General features: G+C 37.3%; 1 protein-coding gene across 2 annotated transcripts in view; it reads right to left on the reverse strand.

The window, feature by feature from the left end:
* Window positions 1-1,119: 1,119 nt before the first annotated feature.
* Window positions 1,120-12,889, reverse strand: part of EMB (embigin) — a 32,471-nt gene continuing 20,701 nt past the window's right edge. Inside the window, exons 9-10 of one of the 2 annotated variants that reach the window (XM_063422965.1) lie at window positions 7,481-7,546; window positions 1,120-5,367 (exon numbers count right to left, since the gene is read on the reverse strand). In XM_063422965.1, the coding sequence (XP_063279035.1) occupies window positions 7,510-7,546 (37 nt within the window). In that variant the 3' untranslated portion in view covers window positions 1,120-5,367; window positions 7,481-7,509. The remainder of the gene's footprint in view (window positions 5,368-7,480; window positions 7,547-12,889) is intronic. The other variant, XM_063422964.1, reaches the window with a different exon arrangement.

Raw genomic sequence — 12,889 nt, forward strand, 5'->3', positions numbered from 1 at the left:
AAAGGATACAAACTCCTTTATTCCCCTTTTTCAGAAGAACTCCAAGCTTTTTCTCCTTCTGCTATTATTCTCCATTTTCTACAGTGCCTTTTAAATAGTAGACTTAAAAAAAAAGATAATATAGAAGTATTTGGTACTAAAACCACACAGATTCACTTTTACTCTATTGCAATTAACTTGTCCACCAAGTGGTCTTGGCTGCATGTCCTACATCTGCTTAGGATGTGACCATTTATTGGATGTGATTAGCCTCAGTCTTTCCTATTTTTGTACAGACTCGTCCCTCCGTAGGGCAAACTCCAAATGGCAGAAATACAGGTAAGGGTACTCAATCCTCTTCCTAAGGTCTGCCTGTCCTCTGCTAGGGGGGAACAAGCTCACAAGTATTCAAAACAGCTGCCAAAGAGGGAGTACCAAATACACATTTGCTGCTGTGCAGTTTACTTATCTCATTTGTGCTTTTTTGGGAAAGACAGCAATGAGCAAGGATGTGTTACTTCGTACATACAGTGTATGTACTAACAAAATGTCCTATTATGCCTTTATGATCATAGAAGGCAAACTAATGAAATGCTCTTAGGTTTTCCTTCAACTGGTAACTGGAAAGAAAAAAAAACCAAAAAAACAGTGTTTGCTTCAATTTCCAAAGCAAGTGCAGAGATTTATCTTCATGAGACAACAAACACCATGTAAATGTGTTTTGGTATCTTGTGCTTTTTAACAAAATTAGGACTCATGCATAGTGATATTTACCCTGTTTAATGCAGATTCTCTTTAGGCTGCTCTTTTCTGCTGGAAGATACCCTTTAGCAACACCTCCTATTAGCAGTGACTTACTAGATGCAGCTTCCTAACTTGTATGTCCAAGTTAACACAGGACAAATCTAGGCCAGATGCAGTGTGTGCATTTAAAAAAGAATTATGTGGATTTTACTTCATTTCTGGGAATTTCCATCTAGAAGGTTACACATCTAAGTGAAGACAGTAGGGTAAGCATCCAAATGAGCATGCTAAAGATCTGAGCATCTAAAGATCTGAGGGTACAGAGAAATTAAAAAAAAAATCGAAAAGAGGGAGTTTGATTTTGCGTCTCTTAAGACACCAGGCATAAGATCACCATCACTTTATGGTTAAATTTATTGAAATTATTTCTAAGTAAACACATCAATTCACACTACTCATAACTATCATTCTTATTATCTGATATAAATCAAACAAACAGGGCATTTCTGCTTGCTTAAGAAGTACAACGAAACAGTTGAGTGAGCACGGAGTGTGAAATCAGAATGTAAAATAAGGCAAGCATGAAAAAAGCATGAGGCTTAGTAGTCTTTTACTAGAAAAACGTATTTTGATGTCAAGTTTCAGAGCAAAACTTTTAAGAAACATATTGCAAAAGAGAAAACCAAAATTAACTATGGTAAGCAAATTTCTTCCTTCAAGGCATTGTTAACTTTTAATGTCAATCTAAAAATAATTCAGCAAGTCAGTTGATAGAAAAATTAGAAGTAATAAAAAATCCCCCAAATCTCTTTGGTTAAATATAAAGCTGAACACAAAAACAAAGCAGATGAAGCTTCTATAAGGAAGTAATTTTGTACATGGCAGAACATTATACAACCGCAAAAATGAACTCAACTGCCAACAGTAAATTTTGACAAATAAGACCTTCAGTTACAAGTTGTAAAGTTTGGAACTTGGGTTATTTTTTCACTAAGAATTATGTATGCACATTCTAGCATAATGAAGTAGCAAGACTATAAAACTGTTAAACTAGCAGAGAAATATTTTCTAAGTAACTTCTAGTTCTCTTATGAGACATTTCATCTGTCCCAGTGTCCAGCAATGGCAGATTGTCTTCAGCTGCTGTACAGAACTTCCTACACAATCTGAGTGGTACAACTGAAAACATGTTTTCTCCTACAGATTTGCATTCAGTCTTCCCCACATATGTCTAACTGCAAGTTATCTCAGCTTCTGCTGTCTCTCAGGACCCCTAGAGAACACCAACATGAAGTTCCTTCCCATGTCCCTACAACATTCTCAACTGCTTGCTTCCTCACCTGCCTGTTTCAGGGGAGCTTCCATCAAATGGCTAACTGTGGTCAGACAACACATGCTGGGTAGCTCAATAATTAGGGTACCACTTGTCTCAAAATCCTCCCCTACCCTTAAAGTACCCATCAGCTTATTTTCATTTTTCATTGCTCAGCAGTTAGTGCTCAAAAGTTCTGAGGCACAATTTAAAGGCAGAATATAAACCTCACTTCCTCTGGCTGAAAAAGTGAGTTAGAGGCACATGCATGCTGATTCTAGTAGCAACATCAGTACTGATGCATCTTCCCTCTCTTCCTCAGGACTATGTTTGTCAAAGGGGCTACAGCTAATCAATTTTCTTGAACAACTGCAATGTAATGCTTAGGTCTCCATACTAAAGCAATATAAATACAGTTCTATTTGAACCCCCAGTTTGGAAGCTCTTCTAATATTTGTCCATCTTCACTAGGAATTTGGTCTCAGAGCTGCTTGTGTCTACTTTGGACCTAAGGGCAGGAAGAATTAGCAGTGAAGCAGCTTGAAGCATTAGAAAACAGCCCTTCAGGATTCTTTTGCAGATTTCAATCTTCTCCTCTAAGAAACAGGTAAGGGTTTTTTTTTTTGCTGGTCTAAAATCCAGTAAAATATCCCATCTTGCAAGAAATGGTTTTCATCTTAGAGGATAAGATTTGCAAACAGTTGTAATTATTAACATTGGATCTATTCACATAAATCAGTTATTATAGATTAATGTTTTGTTATTAAAACTAATTTTGTGGATCCTTACACTCGGCTCCAACTGCTGTTTAAAGGAAATTTCACAATTGTTTTGGATCTTATTTAGTATCTCCTGGCTTGAATGTAGTAGAAAAAAAAAAGCCATCACAGCCTGGAATTTTGGGGTGTTTTGAAGTTAAAAAGTTTTTGTTCCATTCAATGCTAAGATCATAAAGCAACTGCAATGGGAATGTTTTGAACATACGCAACACATACTTCTCAAAAGATAAATTTCAAGACTTCCAGAGCTCTTGGACCAAGAAAAGTAGAGTTTATGCCTTTGAAGTTGACCATTAATTATGCCAATTACTTAATATTTACCATTTAATATTATTTGCTATTCCCCTCCACAGAGCAGACCAAAAGGATTTAAGTCTAGCAGAACATGCATAGAATAAAACCACTTATAATAATGAAAAAGCTACCCACCAACCTAAAAATAAACACCAAATCCCTCAGACAAAGCAAGGAGAACATGCTAGATGTAGGCCAAGACAACGCTATAGCTTCAGCAGCCAGTCTGACCAAGCCAATATAGTCCTGATAGATCTAAAATGTGTTGCTTCTAAAAATCCATGCTTAATCCAGGTTTTCCCTGCTAATGCCAAAAAACTATCTATTTGTATGACTTGCCTATGTTAGCCAAGAATTCATAGCCCAACTGCAAGATCAGGTAAGAATGCTAAGTGAAGGCAGAAAGATTGTTACTGTTGCTGATTAAGCAGCAGGATTTTTCCAGACAGTACCTAGCCTCACTTCTATTGCAAAATATATTAATGCTTGCTTTATTCGGAATATAATTGTTAGATCTCTAAGTAAGACTACGTTTTTTACTATTGAACTACCTACAAGAAACAAATTACTACAAACTCTGAAGTGTGCCAAACAGTATACAGAAGTAAATGTTTAAAAACTGTCCATACTTAGTTGCTGCAATAAAAATATCAATTATATCAATGAGAAATTTATATAAAAAACTGTAAATGCATTCTGGTTTTAACAGTGCATAGAAACTCCAAGGCAAAATACAATAAACACAGTATCTAAGCAAGGGGAATCTTTATCAGTGTTCACTGCTTAGAGTCATTCATCCAGTACTTTTGAAGTTCTCATTTGGACCTTAACTTGTAGTTCTTCAAACTGGGAAACAAATTATGAAAAACAAAAAAGCACACATGAAACTGGATTTTGTCTCCCATTTCCAACAAAAGAGCCAATGCTAGGATTTCTGATATTTTTCAAACCCATAAGAACACTAAAATAGAAAACAAAGGAAGGGAATTAAATCTGTTTTATCTATTTGGTTTTTTATACATTCCTTTATGTTCAATGGAAAATTACAATTACAAAGAAGTTCTGTGTATTTTTTTCTTCTTCTTTCACTTTCTTATAGAGTCTACAAATGCTGTGTTTTTCCTTACATTTTTATGGAGAAAAAAAGATTTTCGGAAGACTCTTACTTCTTCCTCTCAAAACTGAAGTTTTAATTATTTGAAACAAAAGCAACTGATGCAACCGTTTTCTTATTATCTGAACATTTTTCAATTGGTGAATGTAACTAAATGATATTATGGCAACTCACTCTTCTAAAGCAGTACTACAAGTCATTAACAGCAGTGTTGAATTTTTAATGTAAGAGAAATAGTGGTATTCATGCTGCTTTATCCTATTATCCTGAGAATTTTAGCTGCTCAAGACCCACTCTGTGCTTTGCAAGGTGTATAAGAAACAACAGTGTGCTGAAAGAAGCAGAAGTACCAACTAGACAGTATGTATCATCAGAAACATATACACATATTCCTAAAAATTCAGCATATCACATAAATTATAATAACCAAACTGGCTTTGCAGGCCCAGAGTGCAGTATGTTTTTCAAGCATAAGGAATTATTGCAGCCATAGTCTGAGAAGGTACTGTATCCCCAATACTTCTTTCATCTGCTCTGAAATATCTGAGCCCTAAGGTGTCTAAATGTTTACCCTACTAAGGACCACAATGTAACAGAACTGAGAATGAAGCTAAGAAGAGTTATAATGAAGACATTTTACTATTCAGAGTAAATCACAACTCCCTTAATGCTTCATTTAAGTCCTGATAAAGATTCCCCTTTCACCATTTCTTTGGTAAAAATGGCTATATCACATTTGCTTCATCAGCTAGTAAAAGCCATTTTCTTTGGTGGAAATACTTTTTTGATCTTATGTGTCCAGTTTTATAACACTCAGATAATATGCCTACTCTATATTAACAATTTATTCAGTGAATACAACACCAATTCAGTTTGGCAGATAAAAATCAAACAGAACAATCATAAACCAACAGTAAGCCTAATTACATTAAAAAACACCTGCTAGTAGTAAAATGTTACATATAAAGGTCTAAATACAATGTATCATATCATCTGTATAAAATGAGTACTTTCAGAGCTATTTCAAAAGCATCTTATTACTCAATTGTAGAAGACTACTTCAAAAGACAGCAAATGTTTAAAATGTATAGTTGCATACATCTTCTGTAGCTGTGATAATTCGCACTTCTGTTGGCTTAAATCTCCTGCAATAAAAAAGAATAAACATATTTTATCATAATATGAATTGTTATTTTGCCACTTAGTAGTTTCCCATATTTGTTTGAAAATAAACTTTATTCTAATCAATACATAATTTTTTTGTACATTCCAATTTGCAAATCAAATCACAGAGTCATTTAGATTACTAGAAAAGACCTCTAAGACCATCAAAGTCCAGCCCTTAACTCGGCACCATCACATTTACCCTAAGTGCCATATCCTCACACCTTCTGATGTGGGTTGCCCCGGGTTGATGATTCCATCACTTCCCCGGGCAACCTGTTCCAATGCCTGACCACCCTGTCCGTGAAGAAAGCTTTCCTAACAGCCAATCTCAATCTCTCCTGATACAACTGAAGGCCATTTCCTCCTGTTCCACCACCTGTTACTTGGAAGAAGAGACTGATCCTCACTTTGCTACAGAGTTATAGAGAGCAACTGACATTTATCCCGTTAAGACATTAAAACTTCAGACACTGTATATGAAGACAAAGCAAGTGAATATCAGAAGAATCCTTATTTATTAACTGAGTGCTATGTGTCAAAAAAACTTTAAGAATGGAACCTCAGATCCAATGTGAGATAAATCCTTGACCAGAATAAAGTTATTTTTTTTTCTACAGCACGTGGTATAGGGCTAGGTTTGGATTTGTGCTGGAAACAGCAGTGATAGCAAAGGAATGTTTTAGGTACTGCTCATCAGTCCTTGCACAGTCACAAGGCCTTGTCCTCTCCCTCACCAGCAAGGAGGCTGGGAGAACACAAGGAGTTGGGAGGTGACACAGCCAGAGCACTTGCCCCCAGTCAATCACAGGGATTCTCCATGCCCCAGGGCATCATGCTCAGCATGTAAAGCCAGGGAAAGAAGGAGAAATGGGGAGGGGACACACATTCAGAGTCACAGCATTTGTTTTCCTAATTAACCCAAGCAGCTACTACACATGTTCGAGAATGATGATGCCCTTCTTTCCTGGAGATAGCTGAACACCTGCCTGCCCATAAGAAATAGCAAATGAATCCTTCCTTTTGCTTTTGTGTTCAACTTTTGCTTTCTTCTGTTAATCTATCTGTATCTCAGCCCCTGAGCTCACCCATTTCTACTGATCTGATTCTCTCCTCCATCCCACCAGCAAGAGCAAAACAGTGGCTGGATGGGGCTGAGCTGCTATCTAAGAGAAACAGAGACCATGTAATCTTGGAAAGTATTAACTCTGGGTAATTTTCTGACTTGTTGCGCTCATTATGTGAGCTCTACCTGACATGTTTCCTTCTGTTCTTTACAATAAAGGGTATGGCAACAATCTTTACTTGGCTAGATGGCTTGTGGTGAGGATGAACTAGCAGTGGCATGAATGCAAAGCCACTCACACTACTCATCTACAGATCTGAGATTGAGATGCTAGATGCAGAAGAAAAACAAGCGTGTGTAGGATTGGTTCTCAAGTGACAGACCATCCTCTGACAGCCATTTCCAGATGGCATAAGCAGAAACAGCCTATAATCCGACTGTAAAGAGGGTAGAGAATCAGGAAGTTCATTATATAGCTTTCATGGGACTACATACACTCTGGTTCCTTATTGCACAACTAGTCCTTTCACTTTCATCTATTAAGCCCTGTCTTCTTTCCCAGACTACTCTACATCTCTCCAGTACTGTCATGTTCCCCACATGCTACTATGCAGGATTGTTCCTCCGTAAACTCACTTGAAAACCAAAATACAGCTGGAAAAAGTGGGATTTTGAACACAGCAGCACCTCTTATGCATCTCAGCAACTACTCTGCCATTCACTGGATTCTTTCATGATCAGGAGTCAAGCAGATTAACCTGGGTCCCACTTAAAAGACTGAATGGGTTAGCAGAACTAGGAACGATAACACAATTGACAAAACAATTTGGACTTGATTTCTTGTTCAATTGTATCTTACTTTACCTAAACAATGATTTAATCACTATGTTGCTCCCACATAGAAAAAAAAAGAAAAAAGAGATTGGGATGGCAAAGTGGACTTCTTTGTCCTAGCATTAGGCTGCTCAAGAGAAAAGCAAACTCTGGTATCTTTCATCTCCTTACCTTTCAAGGAACCTCTTACTTACTTTTTCAAGGTTAACTTCTCTGCCTAGAACTACTTGCGTCTGCTAGTACTGTCATCTTCTGATTTACTACAAGAAAAAAAGGGTAAATTCCAAAACTGAAGTAAGATAGCACAGTCCTTTCCAGTCTCCTTCTGGAGTAACTGCAACTTGAAGAAATGAATTTGAAGTTCTCTTGCCTGTGATTCACTAGGCTCCCACCTAAACACACTGTTGGATGTGGTATTTAACTGTAGCCTCATCAACTGAATACAGCTGTATTAGTCACCCCCTGACATAACAGACCAGTCGTGTTCCTTTGGAGCCACTTTCTGGTACACAAATCCATCTTCTAAACAGCTAATAGTTGAAATAACTCTCAGTTTTTGAATTGGGGAAGTAAATAGTTGAATAAATTTTCCACATGTGTTTATCTAAGAATTACACAATAAAGATTAAGCAGCTGTACAGAACCACATCCCACAAGGACAAAATTGTTTAGTGCACTACTCTGTGTTACCACCCTGGTATTTTCAGCATGTTTATGAAAAGTGGGCTGTGCAATAAAGGCAGTTTTTCAATTTTCAACCCAAGACATCCCCAAACATTCAGCAGTATAATAGTATATTATATTCCCAAGACATACTCCCACTTTATTCCGTAATTGAATTAGAGTTTTAAGTCTGTTCAGATAAGTGGAAAAGCACCACAATGTATTTTCAGCACTGAAAAATGGAATGAGAAAGTGCATACAACAAAGGAAAACAAAGAAGGTCACTGCAGAAAAAAAAATTCAAGGAGGGAAAGAGAGCTACTCAGAATAAAAAGGGAGACAAACACAGCAGGAGAGAAGGGATCAAGAGGATAAAAACTAGAGTTGACTGGACACATCTGAAGTGAGGACCACGGCCAATATATCAAGCAGCAATTTAATAATTAATTAATTAACATGGTAAAGTGTGAGCAAAGAGGCAGCGCTGGGTACAGTGGCAGGGGTTTTCCCTTCCAACTGCACACCCATTGCTGGTTTGATGGTATTTTATACATATTCATAAGCTTTCTCAGCAGTTTCTATTTCTAGTCTTAACGTCACAATTCAATACCTAACAGCCATAAATCTATAGATTGTCCTGTATAATTCTATGGACTATTGTGATCTATTCTGATATTTCAATACTCCAGGATGTACTTCCAGGATATGTTTTTCTAGGTGGTGGGATCTGGCTTCCAGATGTGGGGTCCCATCTCTATTTTCAAGCCCATCAATCTCTAAGCTGATGTCCAGTTTTCCTCTCCAGGAGCCATAAATCAGTGAGCTGAAGTCATATCTTCATGTCCAGGATGTTTTCCCACCTTGTGTGAGGCTTGAGCCCCCTCCTTATTTCCTTCTTTTGTCTAAAAAAACCTTTTTGCACTCTAAAACTACAGTTTAAAATTCTTTAATACAAAGCAAGCTTCTAAAGTTATAATTAAAGAATACTAATTGCAGAATAGCTTGAGACTTATAATAGATAATTGCAAGCAAAAGATTTATTCAAAAACTTCCTTCCATGCTTTCCTCAGCTATTTATTAGAACTCATCTTTATAACTGTCCCATGGCTGTGTTCCATCACTATGATTACACAGATTTTCTTCATTTCCCTGACACGAAACATAACTTTGTATTTCACAGTCCCCACTCTGCTTGTATAAATTTTTATTTATCTTGCTTATTCGTGTCTGGGTTTCGAACCTGGCCAAAACTTTAGCAACTTTTCCCTCTTCATCTTTCTTCTTTAATTTCATTATTTTGGATATTTTAGATGTTTTCCCAAAATGGCCAAATTCCCCTGTAGCTAGTTCAGGGTCTACTGGCATCACAGCGACCTGCATACCTTGTATTACAGAGTGGATAAGCCGAACAAAGCATGGAATTAAGCAAGGTAAAAACAACAATCCAGTCAATGAACATAATATTATAAATACTATTTTCTTCCACTAAGCCCCTCTTCCAAACAACTGGTCTCACCATGAAGCTTGAAGGATAGAATTCTATTGTTGAACAGGCACTTGTTTGTTACTTAAATATCCTTCAGGGTTTTGTGGCTACCACTGATTTTAGAGAAATTTGTGGTATACATTTTCCTGCAAGGGGTTTCCCCTACCTTTGTCCCAAAAGCTTTCCCTTTCTTGGCTATGCATTCTTGGCCTATCACTACATTTGTCAATACCCATCCTTCTGTCCGTTCTTCAGGTTTTGTAATTCCTGTTCGCTTCTACTTTAAAATTTGTGCTACTTCTAACCCTTCTCCTCTCTAAGGCTATTGCCCTGTCATTTGGGTCTCACCACAAATCCAGCACTTGGAAATATTTAATTCTATTACAATTCATTGCATTAAATCCATAAACAAATTCTCCAGAAGTGGAAAGGTCTAACTCTGGCAGCTGTTTCCTTAATCTATCATACAAATTTGGGGAAGCAACTTTAGATTCAGAGTGGGTTTTCAACCCTTCTACTGCTTTCTGCACTAAATTCTCCCTATATTGAACTCTTTCCCCATCAGTGTATCCCCACATACTTGCTTTGGTAAAACATATATATTCTTCTCTTCTTGGACATGTCTGGTAATTACAGCCAGCTCCTCTTCTTGCTCTTAAATTCTTTTACATCTAAAACTCCCTTGCTCTTCACAAACACTTAACTGACTTTCATCATAACTACCTTTGTTTATATGGGTGTGACCAACAAAGGATACCGTTGTGACTCCTCTCCATTTCACTGACTGGTGACATGGGTGACAATTGTCAATTGCCGTGGCAGTGCTTACACACATGATCAGGTATATAATGAGAGGTCTAGTATGACATGCCTTTCTACCCCTCCAACCTATTGGGTTGCTGCCAACAGTTGGGAATTTCATCTTCTTGGTGGCAAAGGCAGAGGTCAATCTGGTCTTGCCCTCTATTTATTCTTACCTGTGAATTGTTGCCAGGCTCACTGAAGCTTAGCTCTGTGCTACTCCCTTATTTCAATTTGGTATCCGTCTGGTATCTAATTGTTGTAATCACACTCAATTCTTTCCAATTTTGCCTTTGCTTCTTCCTGCAGATCGATCTCAGCCCGTGTCCCGTGCAACCAGGTCTCCTACCAATCCTTATCACCTACTTTGATGTATCTTTTCTCTACTGCAGCCCTTAGTGTTCTATCTGTCTCTTTCTCTGTCTCATCCCTACAATTCCAGCAAAGGGTATTAGGGATCTTTGCCCCCACCAAGTTTGTATACCACAATTTCTGACACTCAATGCACCTGAAACAACCCCAAGGAAAACATTCACAATTTTGGTTAGGACATTTCACTTCTCTTGGAAGGTTTTGATTCTGAAACCTCAGGTACAAGAGTTTCTGAAACATGCATCAATCCTTTTTAAGTCTTATTTTCAGTTCTCTTAGGAGCAGAGGAGATGTTCCACTGAAGCTCGGCCGGTGCCTCTGTTGGTGGTCCCACTGGTCCTTTAATCGTGATGTGTGGGTCCAGCCTTTCTCTGCAGTCTGGATGGCTGTATCAGTGGTTAAGGGGTTAAATATGGGCCTTCCTATTTAGAAGATAAGGTCTCCTCTTTGCAATTTGCAGCTTTTAACTAGCACTCAATCACTTGGTTTTATTTTATGTATGCCAAATCCTAGAGGGGTAGATTGAGCTAATATTCCTTTTTCTCTCAACTCTAATACATGTTGTCTAATTGTTTGGATATATTTTCTGAATAGTCATATCTTTAACTATTACTGATGTTTGGGGTATCTCCTGGGAATATGGCATGCCATAAAGCATTTCGTATGCTGATAGCCCAGTATCTGCATTAGGAAGTATTCTTATATTAAGCAATGCTAAAGGTAAACATTTTACCCAGGACATTCTGGTTTCAATCATTAATTTGGTTAAATGCTGTTTTATAGTTTGGTCCTTCTTTTCTACCTTCACAGAGCTCTGAGGGTGCCAAGGGGGTATGGTGTTCTCAGGAAATACCCATGGCTTGTGTTACTCTTTTGATGACACTAGAGGTAAAATGGGAGCCTTGATCAGAATCAATGGCTCGAATAACCCCAAATCGGGGAATAATTTGTTCTAGTAGTATTTTAATTACAAATTTGGCCGTGGCCCTTACAGCTGGGTAAGCTTCTACCCAGCGAATTAGTTGATCTACTACTACTAACAGATACTTCCACTTACTGACTTTTGGAAGCTCAGCATAATCTACCTGAACTCTTTCAAGAGGTTCATAGGCTATTTTCTTACCGCCTCCCCCCGCTGAAGTTTGCCTCATTACCTTTTTGTTGACTCTCTGACAAGTAACACGCCTCTGTGTTGCTTGCTTTGCTATTTCAAAAAAATCCCAATACACCCATCATATTTTTAAAAAATGATCACACAAGGCTCTGGTTCTTCAATGAGTATGCTGATGTAATTGGCTCAAAATCTTTTGTGCATAGGCTTTGGACAAAATTTCCCACCTATCTAAGAGTACTCCTTTTCTTTGTTCTTTCTTAGTATCTAATTTCTTTATAGCTTCTTGGGAGCTAAAAAATTTTTTTGGACTTCTCTTTGAACTTTTGTTATAATATTCAACTGAATTGTTTCTTTCAATTCAAAAGCTGCCTCTTTTTGCAGCTTGGTCAGCTATGTTATTTCTTCTTGCTAAATAGTTTGTGTTTCTTTGGTGACCTTTTACATGTGTAACAGCTATTTTTTCTGGTCTTTTTAATGATTCAAACACTTTAAGTATTAATTCTTGATAGATCAACTATTTTCTTTGGGTATTGATCAAACTTCTCTCTTTCCAAATCTTCCTAAAAGTATGTACAATTCTAAAAGTATACTTTGTATAAATAGACTCTACTTTGTCTTTTAACAGTTCTAAAGCCTGGTATAAGGCATATAACTCCCGGGCTTGTGCGGGCCAGCTGGAACTTAACCATTTCCTTTCTACTATCAACATGTTTCCTCCCTTTACAATTGCATATCCTGACTTCTGCTTCCTTTCTAATACTTTGGAGGAGCTATTGATGAAATATTTCTCCCCTTCAGATAATTTTTTTTTTTTTTTTTTTTATTTCAGTTAAATCTGGTCTTACTTTAGTTTGTAATTCAATTAACTCTACAAAATCATGAATCTGTTCTCCAGTTAACTTCTGATATAAAAATTTTGCTTTTTGACTATACTTTTTTATCTACTGCCTACAATACTTTAATAGCTTTACCAGCTGTATTATCTCTCCCTTTGTTCTGGGAGAAGGTAAGGCAAGTATGCCCGATACTCATTCGGGGTCCAGTTTCTTTGTTCTTTTACTTAACTAATGACCCAAATACTTCATTTGTGCTTCTGCAAATTGCAACTTGGACATTGAAGCTTTTAAACCCTTTTTCTCTAAGAAGTTTAATAGCTTAATTGTGACT

Source organism: Prinia subflava, chromosome Z, assembly GCF_021018805.1.
Source record: "Prinia subflava isolate CZ2003 ecotype Zambia chromosome Z, Cam_Psub_1.2, whole genome shotgun sequence".
NCBI classification, from domain to species: domain Eukaryota; kingdom Metazoa; phylum Chordata; class Aves; order Passeriformes; family Cisticolidae; genus Prinia; species Prinia subflava.